The sequence below is a fragment of the Uloborus diversus genome, chromosome 10 (assembly GCF_026930045.1).
Source record: "Uloborus diversus isolate 005 chromosome 10, Udiv.v.3.1, whole genome shotgun sequence".
NCBI lineage: Eukaryota > Metazoa > Arthropoda > Arachnida > Araneae > Uloboridae > Uloborus > Uloborus diversus.
In genome coordinates, this window is record NC_072740.1 from 56062692 (window position 1) to 56085331 (window position 22640).

The window sequence follows — 22640 nt, forward strand, 5'->3', positions numbered from 1 at the left end:
GCAGTGTATATATACAGTTGAACTCGGTTAATATGAAAAGTCAAAAATCTACGAATTTGTTTGTATTAGCCATTATTCATAACAACCGTGACTATGTTAAATGGGGAAGAAAAAATGTATATGAAGGGCCACGAGGAAGAACGATCATAGTGCACCATGCTCAAATTTTCCTCATTACGTTTGTGAAATTGAAATCTCGAATCGTTTCCAAGTTAGCCTCATTCTTCACTGTTAAAACTCACTCACTATGATGATTCTTGCCAGAATAATATTTTTCCTGAATACTGTCTGTAATAATCTACGTGTTCCCATTGGTTAACCAGAGTTTTTTTAGAAAAATGGACTTTGATCTTTCTTCCCCGTAGCCCTTCATATGTACAATTTATTATGTGTGTATTTTTTAAAAAACATAATACACTGCCAATCATTTATATGTTTAACGTTTCACGAGCTGCATAGGCGGATTTAGGCTGTGCAACAATACTGGGTGTCTTTGGGGGCGGTCCCCAGGCCAAATAGGAGGTCCGGGGATCCTCTTTTGGAACATTTTGAAATTTTACCTTAAAAATGCTGGTTTTACTTGATTTCAGAGCAGATTTTATAGCACTGTTTACTGGAATGATGTGCAAGAACTTGAAATTGGTTTATATGGTTTTTGAAAAAGTAAGTGTGCCAAATAAGGCCAACCTAAGGTAGGACCTGATATTTCACTATTTTATGATTCCGTTGGCTCCAATGTTTGTGAATTCATCAAATGACTCAGGACAGAATTAGGAAAAAAAATCATTCCACACAAAACTATAAGTTTAAATTATGTTTGTTGGTAGTTTAACAAAAAATGTCTAATTGGCCAAAGTCGAAACACAGGTCCTTAATAAGACTGACTCTGATAAAATGATAAAAAGTACTTTTAAACAAAAAAAAAATTGAAAAAAATCTTTATTGTTAATACAAAAACATACTACATAAACTACATTTGACAAGCTCAATATCATTATCAAAAAGCTCCATATTTACTACAATGGAAAGTAGAAAGTTTAATCGTCACATTCGAGGCACTGATGAGTCGTTATTTTCTGTTTTTTGGTCACAGTTCGCGCACATATGAATGTGCAGAATATGCAAGACAGGATCATATCTGCCTCATGGTACTTAAGATTCTTAATAAGGACACTGGAGTCATAATAATGCCGATCATTGGACAGCAGTCTATTTTGCTAGGACTATCAAACCACAGGGAAAAAATAGTGATACACAGCGACAATTTGTTTTTTGAATTCGTAAACTACATAAATTATACTTTCTAGAGCAAATAACTTTTTTATACTAAGTAAACTACAGTGAGCCACAGACAAACAAAATTTTCTGTAAAATATATCAGGCAATTTCGACAAGACTTTTGTTATAACTGTTGCTACTTTAGCTTGTTGATAACAAACTACTTACTTATAACACTTTATCATCAGTTATGCTTTCTGATGACAATTAAATCCCGATCTAGTGAACTGTTGCTATGCTATATAGAAAAATGGAGGGTTGGCTTCATTGGTTTACGTGCCCTAATTTGGCACATTGACCTTATTAGTGCAATAGTAAGTTGTTTTTTTTTTGGGGGGGGGGGGGATTTATTAACTATGGTTGTTGTTGTTATGCAGTAAAATAATTCTAATGATATGTCATTAAATACTCAATTGAAGAGTATACAGTTATTCTATAGAACAGAGCAGAATAATAAATAATTTGACTTTTTTTTCTTTGATGTACAGTCATACTTCTCTTGCCCGTAGTGTACCTAGGATTGTGGGAAGAGGGAAAAAGTCCTCAGGCTAATTTTGATGCCTTTAGGAAAAGAGTTAGGGCTTGGAGGATGATTTTAAAAACTCTTTGACATTAAGTTTTCAAATACACAATTTCAGGATATATGTAGAGACGTTAATGGAGGAGGGAGGGGGCATTGTTCAAAATTGAAGGCCTTAAAAAGGCTTTTAGGCTATATTTGGTGACATAATTTGAGGAAGAGAGAGGGTTCCATGGGGCTCCCAAGAAATTTTTCAGCATGGAGGCTCTAAAAATTCAATTTCAAGCCATCTTTGGGATTTTTTTAGGGGAGGTGTAGGATATGCGGGAGTTCTCCTTGATAAAAACATTTGAAAGTCATATTTAGCTAAGTTAGATGAGGGAGAGAAAGGAAGTTTTCCTATCAAAAAGTGTTTGAAATTGAAGTCTCGAAAACGGCCCTTTAGGGGTCCCCCACCAGGGACAGAGCTTGGAAATCGGGGCATAGCCTCAGTAATTTCCTGAAATTAAAGTCCTAAAAACGCCTCTTAAGGCTCTTTTTGCTCTTGTCAAAGGGTCATGCATCCTTTTGGCACGACAATTGGTTGTCAAACTGGAATTGGTCGAACGTTTCGGGAGGGGGGGGGGGGGCTGAGTCTTTCTCCTGGCTGCATCACTTTTACTCCCACTGACGATGTGGGGACACACATGTATTACACAACCAACTGCATAATATTGAGGGGAGTGATGGAGAGTTGCTTTTAAGTAAATTAAGTTGCATTGCAGCTGTGAAAATATGTTGTTTTCCAAACTAAGTTTTTTTGATGAAATATATATATATATATATATATATATATATATATATATATATATATATATATATATATATATATATATATATATATATGCATTTTGTTTCCAAAATCCATCGAAAGTGTTAGGGGTGTGGCGCACCCCTGTAAATCTGCCTATGACGAGCTGATAGTGCTTTTCTTTTTATGTCACCCATCATTGGTTTGAAAACGATTACCAGAAAAAGCAGCATTTAATTATATAAGAAACATAGACTTTCAGGATAAATACTAGGGATTTTTTGCTTTCATGAACCAGAAAAGGTAAGCTAAGTTACAACATGAAATAACCTGCCTTATTGATGTTCTAGGGGAGATTAAAATATGTGGAACAAGCATTTTTATTGTGTTAAATGGTATTAGTGATAAACTGAAGAACCTATTTGAAGAAAAGTGATAATGAAGTGGGGGAAAGGGACAAGTGGCAGTACCCAAACGAAAAGATACTTTTATTCCTAAGTAGACCTACCTACCTGTTCAAAGGTAAACAGCAACAGCATGAGTTTCCCTGTTGAATTTCAACTGTTTCATTCTCAGAATAGCAATAGTGGGAGAAATACCTTGGCTCTAACAGTAGCCCAGCCTAATGCTGTACAGAGCACCTCCCATGCCCTTGAGAGCTAACAAGCTTGAAAAATGTGAAAGTAATACCTAGGGGGCTGCATTGATTGCAGTCATTTGTCAGTTTAAATTTTCAGTGCCACCGGGGTACAAAAGGTAGAATAGCTGTCACCACTTGATAACTAAAAATGGGTAGGACGTTACTCAAAGGATTAGGAATGCATGGTGAGCTTTCTGCAATGACACAAAGTATCAGAAAAAAAAGTACTCCCAATCGGGAAATTTTTCCGTGGAGAGGTCAAAAGTTTTATTCGTCTTAACCGAAACTTTCTTTTTGTTCTACGCAATATCCATTAAATTTTTAATGTAGTTCAATAGTAAACCAAACTTAATTAATTAACAAAATGTTTGTTTTAACTGTGATTTTGTATTAACCAAGGAAGTATTAACAGAGTTTGACTGTATATATATTATATATATATATATATATAATAATTATAATAAAAATGAAAAATATTGAAAAGACCACACCAAAAGCCCATAGATGCGCAACGCAGCAAAACTAAAAAGCCAAGAAAATATAAAAAATATGCAAGCCAAATACCAAATATTAAACAATTAATAAAAAATAATGATGAGAAAAAGGAAAATTGCAAGTAGCTATTTAACAGGAAAAGACAAAGTACGAATCCAGAGCTCATCAGCCATGGAGAATTAAATAAATATGGTCAAAAGACCAAAAAATTTAACTATGAGCTCAAAGAGAGTGTCTAAGCTCCAGTATATACAATATAGAGTAACATTGGGCAATACGCACCACATGTTAAACTATAAACAATAAACAAGAGCTTAAACCTAAAAATAAAAGCAGGGGGTTTCGCCTCAACTAATTAGGAAAACAAGTTCCGAATAATGAACCATCCACGATGAAAAAGATACTTCATTCTAGTGATAGATAAACACATATAATGAGTTTAATGTGTACTTATTCTGATACATATGCACAATGTGCAGAAAGAAAACATGAGTTAACTTAGTGCTTATGAAAAGGAGATGGTAGTGACATTCTTTTGGTAGTCATTAATTATTTTTCTCTGTAGTTCTTCGTGGGGTATTAACGCTTTCATGATTACTCGTGTCATTTCTATGATGGGATCTACCTTCGCTAACAAATCAGAAAAATCAGTTGTCATTGTCAAGGAATGACTCAAAATTTTTAGTGAGAAAGCTTTTGATTGTGAGTCATCAATATCAGTATCCTCGTTGCTTTCATTCTCCTTTGTCACTTCTAAGAGCTTGTATTCCAGTGAGATCTGAATTGTGTGAGTTTAAGAACTTTACTTCCGGAAAGAGCTCTGGAACCCATCGCAAAGAATGTCCTCAAACGGCCCAAGCTTGCTTATCATCACTTCAAAAAGCAGTTTATTATGTTTCATCTGCAGTCTTAGAAGTTTAAATTTTGAAAGATTGGAAAATTTTGTCTATTTGCAAATGCCTCATCCGCGTAAAATCAAAACTCATCCGCATAAAATAAAATAAAGGTGTCAAATCCTTAACCATGTATAATCAAATTCATGGAAACTCTATCTTATGGTTGAAAAACAAAAAAAATTTTAAACTACAGACTAGTGAAGAAATCGTATACAGAAAAACACTGGGGAAATGCACCACTGCTGCAATGCAAATCAATAAACGTAAGCTTATATAACTAAAAGTAAAGCTGGAGTTTCTTCTCTGTTATTAGAAGCCAAGAGGCTATCAATAATAACACTCCACCAGACCAATCCAGCACATGCAAAATGAATGAAAGATTTTAATTTGAATTCTGAGTAGACAAAACAGATTTATGTCCCACATAAAAAAAATTTCATTCTGGTCGTAATAAAAAATCACAGACATCAATGAAAAAATCAAAAGCCAAAGATCAAGTCCAAAAAAAAGTCATGCTCCAGCATTAGAACAGATCAAGTGTTGCATCCATAAAAGCAATCCATGTGCGTGGTTTCTTGCATTTATATCATAGTCTTGAACAGTTAAACAGTTACAGAGAAGCATAATGTTCACTAAAGAAGATATTTGAAAAAATATTTTTGACAAGATTAACTGGAAAAAAAGTTTGTTTTTTAAGAAAAGTAATTTCTTGGTTGAAAGCAGGGATAGTATTGCCAATTCTTTTAATTCTAGTAGCTGGGGAGACAATACCAAAAAAAAACCTTTTTACTTAGGCATGAGGAAAAATTGTGAAGGAAATTAGCTTTAAATTGGAAAAATGCTATATTTTCCCCCAAAAGGTATTATTGACGGTGAGTGTAAAGTGGTGTAAGTCACAAAATGCTGCGTTTCATATCTCGGTGAATATTGGTCGTACTAATTTCAAAATTTTTGGGTTGGAATTATTTTTTAATGGAGATTATTTCCCTAAACATAAGTTAGGGGACCTGAGGCCCATGTAAAAAGTTTTGCATTTTTTGACTGATTTTTATTTTTGCTTCAACATTCAATATCTTAACTCTGCATCTGATTTTGAACATTTTAGCAAGTTGAAGTTTACATTTAGGATTAACAGTTGCAAAAATAAAGGTCTTGCAGGTTAAAACGGAACACCCTGTGTGTGTGTATATATATATATATATATATATATATATATATATATTATATATATATATATATATAATATAAATGCATGCAAAGTAACAAAAATATCAAATCCGAAGTTTAAACATGCACAAAAGCAGCCAACAGTTAAGCCACGTGTATAGCTTATAAAAGGGTTTAAATACAATACCTTACGCTAGCACAAAAAAATGAAAAGAAGGTCTAAAAATTAATTAATAAATGGAGCCAGTACTCATCAGCAGTGGAAATTCTATCTAAAACCAAAAATATGTCAAAATAAACAAGAGAGGAATGTATAAGTTCTAAATATTTACAGAGCATCATAGCGCTGGGCTACATGCACCACCTACTACAATACAAACAAATAAATGGTAGCTTATACTTAAAATTAAGCTGGGGGTTTCGTCTATACTGTTAGATGGCTACAATAATGGTACTCCACTGTCCCAATACTGGTACTCCACTTGACCCAATACCAGCGCATGCAAAAAAATAAACAGTATCTTACCTAATTTTCTGAGTTGACGAATCAAATCCATGCCCCCATAAAAAAATGTCCATTCCAGTTCTCAAAAAATAACATAAATGCCAAAGAAAGAAAAAAATCAGTTAATCTATTCCAAAAGCAAGTCCTGGTGAATACCAGTCATCCGAAAAATGCTCCAAGTGTTCCATCCATAAGTGCGACCCACATGCGTGGTTTCTCACGGTTATATTATAGTCTTGAGCATTAAGACGGTTACAGTGAAGCGTAGTGTTGATTAAAGGCCATGTTTGAAAAAATATTTGTGATTAGATTAATAGGAAAATTATTATCAATAAGCTCATTTCTAAGCAAAGAAATTTCTAGGTTGAATGCAGGGATTGTGTAACAGATTCTTTTAATTCTAAGTCCTTGTGAAACAATATTTTTTTCTTCATGCCTAAGTAAAATCCTTTTTACTTAGGCATGAAGAAAAATCTTGCAGGCTTTACACCGAAAATTTCATCTCCTATCATAAATCGTGGTATCACATGAGTAGCCAATTGTAGTATTCTGATCCAAAAAATTAAAGGAACGTAGATTAAAACTAGCTTTTTGAGTGTTAAGAAGTTGTGATACATATTTTTGTTGGGTTCAGAAAAATTAACAAAAGTAATACATAACAGATCATCAATGTATCCACAGCATAGAGGTGCAGAAGTAGGATTTTCAATAGAAAATGTTCTTTCATAATGTAATAAAAACAAATTTGCTAACGTAGAGCTAAAACTAGCATAAGTATAGCAATACCATTAATTTGTAGAATACAAGAATTCCCATTAAAAAAAAAAAATATTGAAGATACAGAACATTAGAAGTTGAATAAAAATAAATAGTCATCCAAATTTATGGAAGCATTAACTGTATTGAAGAGGGCAGTAATAACTGAAAAAAATTCATTAAGTGGTATATTGGCAAATAAATTTTCAAAATCAAAGGTTTCCAAATTGTAGATGTGTAGCACGTTAAAAGGATTGGTTTCTTCAGTACTGTTATGAACTATCCGAAACCATTTTTCCCGTAAAAGTTCAAGCTGCAGTAAAATTTTTTTAAGCATGGATTCAAGTTAGATAGAGTTTTTTTTCTGTTGTATTGGTGGCAGAACAGATGAATCTGAAACTGACAGGTTTTTTGTGATACTTTGAAGTAGCATACAAGTATGGTAGACAAATGGAATCAGGACTAGGCAGTTTAAGAAGCTTATAAGCAGCGAAGAATTTTTTTCAAAGCTGAGATCTTGTTTCATAAAAAGAAGTTGTATGTATTAATTTTGTTAATTTTTCTGAACTCAGCAAAAAAATGCATCACGACCCCTTAACACTAAAAAAAAAATTAGTTTTAATTCAAGTTCCTTTATTTTTTTAGATCCGAATATTACAATTGGCTACTCATGTGATACCAGGATTTATGATAAAAGACAAGAATTGCGGTTTAAAGTTAACTGCCTGCAAGATTTTTCTTCATGCCTAAGTATAAAAGTTTTTACTGATATAATTGTTTCACAAGCATTAAGAATAAAAAGAACCTGTAACAGAATCCCTGAATTAAACCAAGAAATTGTTTTGCTTAAAAATAAGCTTATTGATAATAATTTTCCTACTAATCTAATCACAAATATTTTTCAAATATCGCCTTTAATCAATACTACGCTTCACTTTAACCGGCTCATGCTCAAGACTATGATATAACGGAAAGGAACCACGCATGTGGGTCACACTTATGGATGAAACACTTGGAGCACTTTTTGGATGACTGGTATTCACTCGGACTTGCTTTTGGAATGGATTAATTGATTTTTTTCTTTCTTTGGCATTTATGTTATTTTTTGACAACTGGAATGACATTTTTTTATGTGGGTCTGGATTTGATTCGTCTACTCCGAAAATTAGGTAAGATACTGTTTATTTTTTGCATGCGCTGGTATTGGGTCTAGTGGAGTACCATTATTGTAGCCATCTGGCCTCTAATAGCATAGACAAAAACCCCAGCTTAATTTTAGGTATAAGCTACTGTTTATTTGTTTGTATTGTAGTAGGTGGTGCATGTAGCCTAGTGCTGTGATGCTCTGTAAATATTCAGAACTTATACATTCCTCTCTTAGTTTATTTTAAAATAATTTTGGTTTTTCAACCATAGATGGAGTTTTCACTGCTGATGAGTACTGGCTCCATTTATTAATTAATTTTTTGTCTTCCTTTTGGTTTTTTCTGTTATTGTAACATATTTTATTTAAACCTCAGACTTTTTTATAAGCTATATATATATATAGATGATATACAGGATGTTCCGTTTTAACCTGCAAAACCTCTGTTTTCGCAACCGTTAGTCTAAGATGCATACTTCCAATTGCAAAAATGTTCAAAATCAGATGCGGAGTTAAGATATTGAAAGTTTGAAGCAAAAATTAAAATGAGTCAAAAAATACAAACTTTAACTTTTATATGGGCCCCCGGTCCCCAAACTAATATTTAGAGAAATAATCTCCATTGAAAACTATTAATTACACAAAAAACTTGACATTTGTGTGACCAAAACTTAAGAAGATATTTCAGTTCAAAGTTTTAAGGGAATATACAAAAGATAAGATTGGAACTTATTGCCCTTTCAGAAGAATGACAGGTTGTCAAAGAAAAAAAAAGGTATTTATATTTTTCATTGCTATTCAAAAATTCATACAAATGTTATACCGTGATTCACAAAAACACACTGCAAAACTTCGAAAAATTTGAAAAACCACTCTGCACACATATAATTTTAAACAATTGTTAACTGCTATATTTTTCCCCAAAAGGTGTTATTGACGATGAGTGTAAAGTGGTGTAAGTCACAAAATGTTGCGTTTCATATCTTGCTGAATATTGGTCATACTCACTTCAAACTTTTTGAGTTGGAATTGTTTTTCAATTGTGATTATTTCCCTAAATATAAGTTAGGGGACCTGGGGAACGTAGAAAAAGTTAAATTTTGTATTTGTTTACTCATTTTTATTTCCACTTCAAATTTTCAATATCTTAACTCTGCATCTGATTTTGAATATTTTTGCAATTGAAAGTATGCAATCTAGGACTAAGGGTTGCAAAAATAGAGGTCTTGCAGGTTAAAACGGAACACCTTGTGTATAGATCATCAACGAAGATGGGCAGTTTTCCTTGGTAATTCACAGAAATTTCAAATTTCAGCAAAAGAAATAAACAATAAACTTTGAAATTGAAAAGAGAGAGAAAAAAGGAGAGAAAACACAATTTTTCATCTTTGAGGACTTTCTCAAAAAATAAAAATAAAGAATACCGAAGAATGTATAGTTTTTGTACTCCTGTATGAGTATGTTTTGCACTCACAATATTTGATAAGTCAACTTAAATCTTTCAAGCTCACACTTTTTCAAAATTCAGCATTTCCCGCATTTTCCAGATAATCTAGTTTTTATTGTACTAATTAATCACTTTGGATGAAATAGATAGGTGGGGGTAACATAGCTGTAGGATAAGTCAGAGAAAGGAAGAAAATCAGTAAGGAAATATGCAGTAGACCAGAGAGACTTCAATTTCAGCAAAATCTGGGTTTTGAAAATCACTGTTCCAATTTTTTCAACGTTGTTATAGATGTGTTTTTCTTTCTTCCACTCCCTCTCAACCTTTTACTTGCCAATAGTGATTCAATTTAACGGTTGGAGCTAAATTCGGCATTGAAAATTTTTTTGAATGCAGTTTCTTCAAAAAGGAGCTGGATTGTCCTGCTCTCTATTGGGAAGTTTTGAATTTGGTATTTTGGATATTTTCCCATGCAAATGAAGGAGTGAATCTGCATCTGCAATGACATTTTCTTGCTGATTTGTCAGTGTGATGCTGCATACATGTGTGTCACGCACATTTCACAGCAGCATTATCATTTCTCTTCTTGTAAAAGGTAGAGCTTGAAGTCAAATGGCAAGATGACAATTCACAACATGTTGCATGTTATTGAGATTTTTAAACTTGATTTTAACATTTTGGAATTATAAATAAAACTAATGCTTTTAAATTACTGCTATGTCTTACCTCCACTGCATACAACTCAACAGCTTGAAGGATAGTACTCAAAAATTTATAATCAGATTCGAACAGTACACATTTGCAATATTTAACAGGAACTTGGAAAAGGAAATACTCATGAATTCTCATTTTTATAAAAGTTCAGATCTAGATAGTCTTAGCTAACAACAAAACTAAATATAAATTATTGAATAAAGATAATTACTTGGCAGTCACGTAGTAAAACTGGGAGTCCTGTGTCCTCCATGTATCCTTGTCCTCCAAAAGCTTCTATACCCTCTGACACAACTGAAACTGCCTGTAAAATGTGTAAAGAAATCTTTTTTTTTTTTTTCACAAAGACATGTAAATGAGTAACACATAAAACATAGCTTAGGGAAAGCAAGAAGCATTGAACATTCAGGGAGCACTTATGGACTTCAAAAACTTGAATGAAAGTTTTAACTAAATGTTCTACTAAACAGATTAAAATTTTTGGTTTACCTGTTTAGCTGTGTATAATTTCAAAACTGGTAGCAACAGTCGCAGCAAAAGGACTTCATCTGCAGTGGCTACATCTGACTCTACTTTACCAAGTAAAACAGCAGTCTAGGAAACAAGTGTAAAAGATCAAACATAAGTCTTTTAAAGAGCATTTTTAATATATGAAGTAGCTGTTAAGACAGACATTTGCAATATCTACAGCAAAAAGAGTGGTTTCTCGTCGAGTACTTTAAACATACAGAGAAAAAATAAGATAAACTCATTCAAAAAATTTAAAAAAAAGGCAAGTAGACGCAGACATCCAGGCTTCAGTCGAAGATCAAGGTCTTTTAATCTATTTTAAACCAATTTTATAAAAAGAAAATTTAAATTTTTGGCACCTTGAATTAAAATTATGCTTTTTGCAATCATGTGTGTGTGCGTGTGTGTAGGCTTCTGTGAGCCGTGAGTGTGTGTAGGCTTGTGTGAGTGTATGTAGGCATGTGTGTGTGTGTGTGTAGGCATCTGATGTAGGGGGACTCCACGAAAAGTGTCCTGACACACTGAAATATTTTTCATAGTTGAAAACAAATCTCTTTTTTAGATTAAAAAATATCTACTGATTTCAATTTCAGCATCAATTTTATGATAAAAACATTTTTTATGTCAGATTTTGGCCATATTTGGCCATATTTGGTAGTGCACAGACAACACCAAAAAAATGCATAGTTATAAAGATAAATTCAAAAGCTATACTTTTCTTAATTATTAATTTTTTCTTGAAAAAACTATGAAATAACATTAAAACAAATGTTCTACTATAACTATGAGTTAAAAACTTAAATTTAAGACTTTTAATAAAATTTCAACCCTGGAAAATACTCAGACCATTATTTTCGGTAACACACGTAACGCGTAAAGTAGTAAAGTTTTTCTCCTAACTTAAATTAGCAGGCTAAAAGAAAAATATCTCATATTATAAATTAACTTGATATGTTAGTCAGATACCTGAAGTGTCATCATTCTACATTTGGTAGAAAATTTTTATAAGCGCTTCATAAAGGAGGTAATAAACGTAACGTTTTTGTATGATTTTCTTCAAATGTTGGATCTTTACAATTGAGAGTTAAGGTGAGGTTATTTTAAATGATTCATCTAAGAATATTTTGTGCTGACTTTAAAACTACGCCTTAGTGAAAAAATCTAATAATTATTAAAGTATGAATATGAGCTTAAAAAGCGTTGTACTTTAAGAAAGAGAATAGAACCAAAGGTAAAATTATTTCCATACTTCAAAGAAAAATTTTAATTAAATATTTGTTATCCACATGCGACATGCATGGCAAAGAGGTTAGTAACAGAGTGAAAGAAAGGGTAAAATCTTTGTTTTAGGCTGAAAAGTATCAGTAAATTGATAAACATAAAAGTTCAGTCATCAACTGATTTCCTTAATATAATAAAAGATCCTACACATTCAACCAAAGTATTTTTATTCAATCAAGTTGATAGTGACTTGAAGATAAACTATGCAAAAACTTAAAATGTACCCCCAGGTATCAAAAGAATGAATGTTGTGTCAGCTATGAAGGGCAAAATTATGACATGCAGATGCAAATGATCTGCACCAGATTTGATAGAAATTTTTGATGATTGATCAAATAAAACAAAAGCTGTTACTGAGATACAAGTAGGTGATTGATGTTAAATGGATAGGAGAAATCCAAGCCACATAACTTACCATAAAGGTTACCATCCCTCCAGAGAAGATGGCCCATCCCCCTGGAATCCTACAGAGCAACTCTCTGCCCCCAACCCCCAAATGGCATAAAAAACCCCATAAAACGAATTCCTCTAAAATACTCAATGGTGCATTGCGTACTGTAACCCCTCCCCTCCTGGGCGCCCCTAGTCAACAATCTTGGGGATTTTTAGTTCACGTGATTTGAAATTGACTTAAATAAATCATATTTTTGTACTAAAATGACTTTTGAATGAAAAAAAAATTCACATGCGGCCACACTTGTAACTCTTCAGGCACATTTGTACAGAGTGTATTCATTTTGAACTGGAAACATAAGAGCTTCAAAAAAATATATTTACAAATAATATTAACCCATGTAACACATAAACATGTAAAAAATGTGGTTCATTTCACTCTCAAGGCTTCAGTTCATTCTATTTCTTTCATTTTCTGAGTTAAAATCTGATTAGGAAATTTAGAATTATCCACAATAAAAATATTGCCATTAAAATATAACCCTTGATATTCCTTGTTATCATACTAAAAGAAAATAAAAGATATTTTAAAAACTTCATTGAAATTTTTGTTGTTGTTTGCAAAGAAACAGCGTCAGAAAGTCACACACATCACAGTGGAAAAGTCCGGTAAAATTGTCTTCCCAAACCATGATCTGCTTAAATTGTTAAAATAAATTGGTTTTCTTCAGTAAATTTCAAGTAATTAAATGTTTTTGTGCAGTATTTGTGACTATTCAGTTGTAATATTCACAAAGGGTAACGTTCTGTTAACACACCTAACGCACCAACATCACTAAATTAAAAAAAATATTTACTGCTTAATTTTTTTTTTTAAAAATCCCTAAACACACCTTTGATAATGTATCTCTCTGTAAAAAACGAATTTTGATTTTACTCATTTATAATTCACAGAATTAAACGTATATGTACAAAGTTTCAAATACCTAGCTTTATGAAGGGAAACACGCGTAACGAAATTTCAGAAAATTTTTTTACAACAAAAAACTAATATGAATCTTCAACTTTTTTTTACAGGCTAAAAACACATGAATATTTAACAACTAGCTGAGAAAACTATGATAAGTGGCCAGTAAGTTTGTTATAAAAGGCATTAAAGTTGAAAAACATTGTGTAAAAGTAACACACGTAACAAAAGAATCACCCTGTAGGATCCTGTGTGTGTATGTAGGAAATGTATGCCACCCCCCAGGAGTGGGGACGGACTGGTCCGTTGGTCCATGGGCCGATGCGCCCTCAAGTCTGAACACCGTTTTTTATTAATTTTTTTTTCTTTTTGGTGCAACTTCCTTATTATTTTTTTTTCTTGCGCTAACAAACCTGTGCGACTTCACATCGCTTTTTTTTCCTTTTCTTCAAACCTGTAAACCAGTGTATATCATCCTTTTTTTCCCTTTTTCTTTCCTTCTTTCTTTCTTTTCTTTTCCTTTTTTTTTTTAACGTTTTTTTTTAACTTTTTTTTTGCGTCTTTTGGAGGCCAAGGTTGGCACCCTCTTGAGGGATCCAGTCCGCTCCTGCCCAGGAGGAGTGGATTCTGGTGAACAGTACTGCTGGTGGAGGCCCAGGGCCAGAGGAGCAGCACCAGGAGATAGTGGCGCTCTGAGGACCCGGGGGTGGGGGGTGGGCAAAGATCAAAGGATCCTGATGGCAGTGGACATCTTTCAATAGTCAAGCGAAGACAATACGCAATTCCTGATTGCTCATAATAAAAGGAAGTAATATAATTCCTTTCTTACCCTGTTCCAAGGTTCTTGAACCTTGAAACAGGGTAAGAAAGGAACTGTGAAGAAGTAGGAGAATATAATTTTATCTTATGAAGTTTAAAATACAATAAATATCATTGAAACAGTGTTATAGCACAATTTTAGAAAAGCAAAATATTTTCAAAATCAATAAATTAAATAAAGAGAAAACTAAAGGATTTTTTCATTGATTCAACTTACCAGGAATTAATAATAATATTTAATATTTTAACTTAAAAACATTGGTGGATTCCAGCAGTAAAGAAAGGACAGTTCATACAAAAAAAATGATGTATTTATATCTGTGAGCATAAGAAAAGACATATTTTTTCAAAAACTGATGCATAGATTTTTTATACACATCATAGTAAGTTGCTAAACAAGCCTTAGCTAGGAACTTTTTGTTAATAACTTTTTTGATTCAAATTTAAAAAACAATAATGGAAGGACATTTTTGGGACATGCTTTTCACGCTATCATGTTCTCCCCAAAAGTTCAGCTAAACTATAAAGAGGAAAATTCTATAAAAATAAGAGCACATACAGGAATGTTCAATCATTGCAATTTCACTTCTAGTTTTAAAAAATAATTGTTTGAAGCATATAAATTATATATTTCTCAAGGGTAATGGAGGGACAGTAACGGAATTACAAGAAGTCCAAAACAATTAAGCTTGGCAAATTTCAACTAATACACATTTATTAAGCTAATACAGCAGTCTGAAACAATGATATCTAATGCCTGAGCCATCTGTTACAATTATGAATTCCTTAAATGCTCAATAATTTTATCAAGAGTCCATAAAACATTTATCTTCTTTCTCAGGAAACACAAAGATCATTCTCACATAATTATGCATTCTCAAACAAGATATTTATATTCTTTCATCTTCTATATAAAGTACCATGTCCTGCTCTTTGTTCTCTCGCTTCCATTCAACTAACAAAACATGTCCAAAGTCATGAATTCTTTGGCATATTTTCACAATTTGGTGTTTTTGATTCAGCTGTAACTTCATCTTTAACATTATTTATAACTGTCAGCCTGTAGACTTTGAAGTGAAATCTCCTTCGATTTGTTGAAGTACTCACTATATTCAATAACATAACTTGTTACAGTGTTCAAATAGTGTGTACTTTGAGTGTCAAAATAAGAATGGATATTACTCCATCTTTTTTGAAAGTTGATCTTTGAATTTACCAATCTAATTCTGATAACAAGTTTATTGAAATTACAGTATGTAACAAAAAAGAGATTTTTTGCTCTGTAAAAGCACAAAGAGAAAAATTGATTTTGCCCTATATTTACTGCAAGTCATCAAACTATTTGGTTAAAACAAGTTATGATTCAAGAAATTCAGTTGTTTCTGAAGAAAATGGTATATGGCAACTGACAGAATATTAATTTTTAAAATTCAAGGGTCATGTTCCCTTTTTCCTGGAATTCACTTATAATTCTAGTTACTTTCCGTTACAAGCTCCTAGCGGTTTTGAGGTACATGAGGGCTGTACATGGGAAAATTTTAGAGATCTCATGACGAAAACATTATTTTGGATATTTAAATGTTCAAAATAAATAAATAACCACACTATCTCCAATATCATAAAAGAACAACATAAAATGAAAATGCCATTTGTGTAACTAAAATGAATTCATGAATGATACAAAGACATGATTCCTCTCAAAAGTTGTAGACACAATTTGGTATTCTTCCTTGACAAGCAATGTATTTAATTGCTGAGATAAGCAGTCAATATGTGGAAGACAGATTTACTATTTCAACTCAAAGAGTATAAATATTAGTCAATTTACATTGAACTTTATTTTTTGACTAGTTAATTAAATGCATGTACAGTAATCCACAAAACCAGTAAAAAAAGATAAGTGTATATAATAACAATATCAGTGTACAATGTTAACAATATCAGTATTCCGTAAAATTCTGGAAGGAATCCCTCCATTGATTATACCCCAACCTTCACCCCACTTGACATTTTTCTGATCCTCTCCATTTACCAGTTTCTCAAAAAGAAAAAAAGGCGAATATTTTCCGCTCTGCTTGGCAAGCATTTTTTGTTTTTGTTTTGACCTCCATGTGCAAGTTTTCTTTTCTAAAAATAAGAAATGAAAAGCAAACAATATGATTTAAATTTAAAAAATCTCCCAAAAAATGTGCAAATAGAAATTGATGCAAGGGTGCTTTTTCTTTTTGTTTATATGTATTGCAAAAGAAATTATTATGATTGTGTTAATTTTTATTCATTTAAAAACAGACAATTTTGTTCTAACTTGTGAAAATGAACTACGGTGAAATTTTGGCAAGTCGAAATTCGTTGAGCCGAAAATTTTGATAAGCCAAAGTGAATCTTTATTCCCATCAAACTTAATGGAGAATTAATGTTATTTATTTTCGATAAGCCGAATTTCGTTGAGTCAAAATATTCGATTCGTCGAATTTTATTTCATGGCTGTTGTCAAAATTTTTTCGCTAAAATAAACTCTTTAAGTCAAAATCGTGGTTTTTTTTTAAATCTTCAAAAAGTATTTTTTAAAAAAAAGAAAGAAATCGGCACCATTGCATTGCGTTGCATAAAAAAGTGTCTAGACAATGTGGATCTAATAAATCTCTGAAATCAATAATTTGCATAGAATTTGGTAAGGTTTTTTTCCTCCTTTCATTTTAATGCTTCTTCATTTGCTTCAGTAGGAAAGAAATTTGCACATTGGGGAAACCTAAGCTCTGATTTAGTGCAGCCAAAAATGAGATGGAAAAAATTACCAGGAGTTGTGCGTATATTTGAGATTATGGAAAAATTCCACTTTTGCTTAAAGGGAGGAGAAGATGACAGGGGGTTACTGAATGGAAGAGCTATTTTAGGATTTTGCAGTGATCTACGAAGCTGCTGGTTTCTTTCCAAGACTGACTTTTTTCTTTTGTAGCAATAGAAAGCGAATTTTTGTGGTGCCATTTCATTGATTTCTGAACATTTGGGATATAACTTTAATGTAAGCAAAGAAAAAAATTAAAATTTTAAGCTTCCAAGAAAAAGTTGAACTGATTCGATTGTGGTGTAGAAAAGAAGGAAAGTGCATTGAAGTTTACCTCCAAGTTTTCAATAACTTTAAGCAATAAAAAAGAAAAAAAGACTTCCCATTAGCGATGCAAGAAAAGCAGCAGATGTACTGCGCATCTTTACCGAATCCTGTCCGAATGTTCTCGACTGCCTCTTGATGCTTTGAAAGTATCCTAGGACTATAAAATGAATGAACAAATTTTTGCTCAAAACCATGTTTCTTAAAAGATTTCTTTATTTAACTACCTTTTTGGTAAGCAAAAGTTGTTATATCCTATATAAAATTATAAATTTGTTTTTCAACCTATACAAAGCCTTGAATTTATAGAATTATAGCATACATTAATAATGTACAATTTTAATTACATCAAGTATATATTGCCGCCTTAGAACAACAGTAAGGCCTCTAATTTCAGGAATAGCGGTAAAATATCCTACTGTTGCTTTGAGGCGACAATATTATCTTTGATACATTATTCTATCACTTTTTTTGCTCATATTATGAATTTAATAAGTTTCAGTGGTGGTATTTTATTTTGTTCTATGTTTCCTTTTCGTACTCAATAAGCAGAATTTTCGTTAACTCAATTTTTTTTTCTCATTCTCTGCAACTTTGACTTATTGAAGTTTCACTGTACATTCAACTCGACCTCATTTTGAAAACATGATTTAAAAAGTAGTGCAAAATTTAGAAATAATAATTTTTAAAGGAGAAATAAAGTAATTGAATAATTTTAAGATTAGAAATGTATAATTTCCTGTCTTTTACAATTGTCAGTTTTGTAAAGTGGAGTTTTTGAAATTCCAAGTTTTTTTATAAAGAATTTGCTGTCATGATTGTAAATTTTCCTTCTATTCTGGAAGAAGACTAAGGTTTTGCTTCTTTTATTGTAACCTTATTACATTTAGTACATGGTTTTCAAGCGATATATTATATGGTTTCTGCCAACTAAAAAGTGCATAATTCTTCCTTTGATAAAATATAGTGCCCCATGCAATTTACTTCTGATAGAAAATTATGCCAGGTTTTTAATTAATTCATTTATGATTCTTGTTTAACACTGCTGCTAACTATTGTTTACTTTTCTGTGTGTTTCGTTTCTGTACTCTTAAATCAATACTACTAAAAACAACTTTTTTTGGCAAATTTTTCAAAAAAATCTTGACCTCTTCTGAAATTGATCAGTTTTGTTTTGAAAATAGGGGGAAGGAGTATTTTTGGGATTTATGGTATTTAAGAAACACATACGAAAGCTACCAAAGAATAATTCATTGTAAATGGATAGCACAATACACAAGCAAATTGTGCAAGCAGATCAAGTTAGGTTAAGTGAAAAACTAGTACGGGAGAAAAGGTTTTTTGAACAAAGTTGGTCTGGTCACTTGTTTATGCATTTAAGGAGTGTTGGTGTAAAAGTCAGTTTTCAAGTGTAGTGCATTCAGGAGCAGTGATAGCATAAGTAAATAGGCTGCAGTCTGGTTCCAACATTTGCACTTGTATTAATTACTCATTGGATTGGTGATTCCATTTATGACACTTCACTTATTTAATTGGCACAGTTTTAAACTATCCCAGCCCCAAGCAGAAAACATTTTGGTGATCTTGGAAAATTTGATGTCATTGTAAATGAGGGAAAAAAGAAATAGGAATGTCAAAAACAGATTTTGCAAAAGTTCAACTGAAATGGGTGCATTTTTCTACTTGTATTAAACCATCGCCACTCAAAAAAAAAAAAAAAAATGTTTTTTTGAAAGCATGAAACACTGCAGAAAATCTACCCACAGTTCATCGAGAGTGCACTGTATATGATAAAAATTTAAATAAAAATATATGTACTTTCATCATGAGTAGCAAACAACCTCGAACTTTCACTTCCATTCTAGATAAAATTTGAACATGCAGAGGAAATTTATATAAAGGCTTTCCAAATGCTTTTCTATGATGACTATAATCTCTTGCAAGCATCAGAACTCTAGAACAAAATTATTGTTTTTATGACAGTATCATTTTTTCATTTTACACACAATGAAAGCTACTAAAATGTAAAAAAAAATGTCATTTTAAATGCAGAAGATATTCCATTTAATCATTCTGCAATCCATCTTTATTAATTGCAAGAAAAAAAAATTATATTGGTAGTGACTAATATCATATTCGAAAATTAAAATACATTTCAGTGCACAATATTAATACTAATTAACTTTTTAGCTGATGCACTCAACATATGCATAAAATGCAGAAGTATAACATTATATTCTTATATAGGGTCTTTCAACAAGAGTGAGTAGATGTTGAAGGTGCAAATACAATTAAACTGGGTTAACATGAAATGTCAAAAATCCATGAATTTATTCGTATTAGCCGTTATTCATAACAACCGTAGATATGTAAAATGGGGAAGAAAATATGCATATGTATAATTTACTACGTATGTATTTGTATGTATAACATAAGACATTGCCAGTTATTTATATGCCTAACGTTTCATGAGCTGATAATGCTTTTCTTTTTATACCACCCACCATTGGTTTGAAAAGGATTACTAGAAAAAGCAGCATTTAATTTGTAAGAAACATAGACTCAAGATAAATACTTGGGATTTGTTTTCTTTCCTGAACCAGAAAAGATAAGCTAAGTTACAACATGAAATAACCTGCCTAATAGATGTTCTAGGGGAGAATAAAATATGTGGAACAGGCATTTTTATTGGGTTAAATTGTATTAGCGATAACTAAAGAACCTATTTGAAGAAAGGTTAAATTACGCATAGTTCCGACTTTATGTGCAGTATCTCTATTTTATGCAAAACAAATGATTAGTTACGTTTTAAAAATCAAATTCAGTAAAAAATATGATTGCAGCTATGATAAGTCTTTGAGCGTGATGATGATAGTACTTTAAAATGTAGTTTTTAGTGAAATTAATTGTAAAAATTCAGAAAGCAAAAATTTCGAAGTATTCCTAATTGCAGACACTTCTTAAAAACGGACAAAACTTCCAGTTCCGTCCTCTATTCGGAGGCATTACTGTATACCATCGAGTCTCAAAAACTAAGCTTAATGTACACTGAAAAGGGGCTCAGTTTGTGAGAATGCCAGGTTTGGGGGAATGTGCTGGCAACAGGTATTTTTTAGAGTTTTTTGGTAGATTTTTCTGAATTAGTATGAGTTATCAAGAGCTGAGTTTGTGAGACTTAACTATAATAGCAAGACAACTGATTAATATCATATGAGAACAAAAACTGACTCAAACTTTTGCAAACATTTAAAGTACAAAATAGGTTTTCCAACCTTCTCATGGCTGCAACAGAGCTGATAGCATTGTACAAGCGAGTTATAGTTAACATGTTAGAAATAGCAGCAATTCCATCTCCTCTTTCCGACATCTGGGAAAAAATGAATAAATAATTATAAAAAATATATATAATCTTACATTTAAAAAAACAAAGAAAATATTTTTTCCTTAACCCATTCGGGATGAACGACGCGTCTTTGCGTCAGCACTAGGTGGTTCTTCAGAGACGAAAAATGCATCCGTGTGTTACGGTAAGTATTACGCAGCCAGCCTAACGACGCTATTCTGCATTTTGTATTCGGAACGAAATGTTTACTATTAGATGGCGTTACTTATCCATGTTCCATTCAAATGATTGCGCTCCGGCATTAGTATTTCTCTGTCTGACGTCAAAATGGGGTCTGTCAAGTGTCTGTGATTTATTGGATTTTGTGAAAGAAAATATAAACATGTGCTCGCAAGTGAGAAGGGAAACTTATACTCACTTTGAAGTGGTTCTTTCTAGTTTTGGTTCCATTTATAATGGGGTTGGAGGGGAGACATTCTAGCAAGGGGTTTTACTCTTATGTTCATTTAGTAGTCATGATGAACACGTTATCTTTCCGAGGAGGAAATATCTTAATTCATGACTAATCCATTTATGGATCTTTTGGGTCACATTGAAACAACTATAAATTATTTTTTTTTTGGAGTTCTTCATACAGTAGTTAGTTTCGAAAATCGTACGATTGAAAAAGAAGGCAAAGAACTTAGACGAAGATGTGTAATTTGCTCAAAGTAGAATAAAAGATGTAACACTACGAATGAGTGTAAAATGCTCAATGCGCATTTATCTGTGCTTTGAAATTTTTCATGCGGCTTTAAAATATTAATTTTTACAATGTTCTTCAAGTATTTCACAATATTAAGCGCAAATATTTTTCCTGTTTTGTAGAAAATATATTGTTTAATTTTGGTACTTTTAACTATTGTAAAAAGCAATATATTTTGCATTTTTATTGTTAAATATCAATTACTTCCATCCAATTTTTTGTTATGATAGAAATTGTGATATATTTTGTCATATATTAAAAAATGGTTTAATTTCTGCTTAAAGTATACATTTTATCTATTATTATGTATGCATACTTTCTGAAATTGCGTATTAGACTCAGCGGGAGAAATTGCCCCGGCCCGTGCGCACAGTCCGGGTGTAACAGCTGCCGTCCTGAGGGAGCGCTATCTTCTGCGGACTGCCATCCCAAATGGGTTAAAAATAGAAAAACAAAAATTTGAATTCATCTCTAAAATTTGCATCTTCATAAAAAGAGCCATTCCATGGAAAAGTAGAGATTTTGTCCTGTGCAGGACAGCATATTAAAACACATATTTTTTCATCTAAGAAATCACACATGCATGTTCACATAGAAATTACACACCCAATTTCTATGTGAAAACCTTTTAAATTACATTTTTTAAACATTGTTTTTTAAATAAAATATAGTGATGTCATGTGCAGAATAAAATGTTTATTTTGGGGGGGGGGAGGTCAACTATTTGTTGTGTTTTTTTAAACTAATACAAAAAATAACTAAGCAGAAAAGCAAGTGCTTGTTTGAAAAAAATTGCAACAAAAGATTTGGAGGGTATTTTGTTAGAATTGAGAAGTCCAAAAGTGTGTCCTGCATGTGATAGGTATATCCAGGGCTGCTAACTTGGAGGAACAATTTGAGGAGCATCTGTGGTGATTTTGAGGAGCAATTTAAATTTTTGTGGAGCAGTTCGACATTTTTTAATAAAAATCAGGAAAAATAACTAAAACCACTTACCCAAAATTGTTTTTGAACTTTAATAATCATTTGAAGTACTAGTATAAAAATAATTATTTTTAAATTAATAAAACAGCTTCAAACACTAACTCAATCTTTGGGCATAAGCAACTTTAATTTCCCAT

General features: G+C 32.1%; 1 protein-coding gene across 2 annotated transcripts in view; it reads right to left on the reverse strand.

The window, feature by feature from the left end:
• Nucleotides 1-22640, reverse strand: part of LOC129231571 (acyl-CoA dehydrogenase family member 11-like) — a 110600-nt gene that overhangs the window by 21767 nt on the left and 66193 nt on the right. For both annotated transcript variants that reach the window (XM_054865929.1, XM_054865928.1), the window contains 4 exons: nucleotides 20704-20798; nucleotides 19250-19385; nucleotides 10842-10946; nucleotides 10564-10656 (listed from right to left, as the gene is read on the reverse strand). In XM_054865929.1, coding sequence (XP_054721904.1) covers nucleotides 10564-10656; nucleotides 10842-10946; nucleotides 19250-19385; nucleotides 20704-20798 — 429 coding nt within the window. The remainder of the gene's footprint in view (nucleotides 1-10563; nucleotides 10657-10841; nucleotides 10947-19249; nucleotides 19386-20703; nucleotides 20799-22640) is intronic.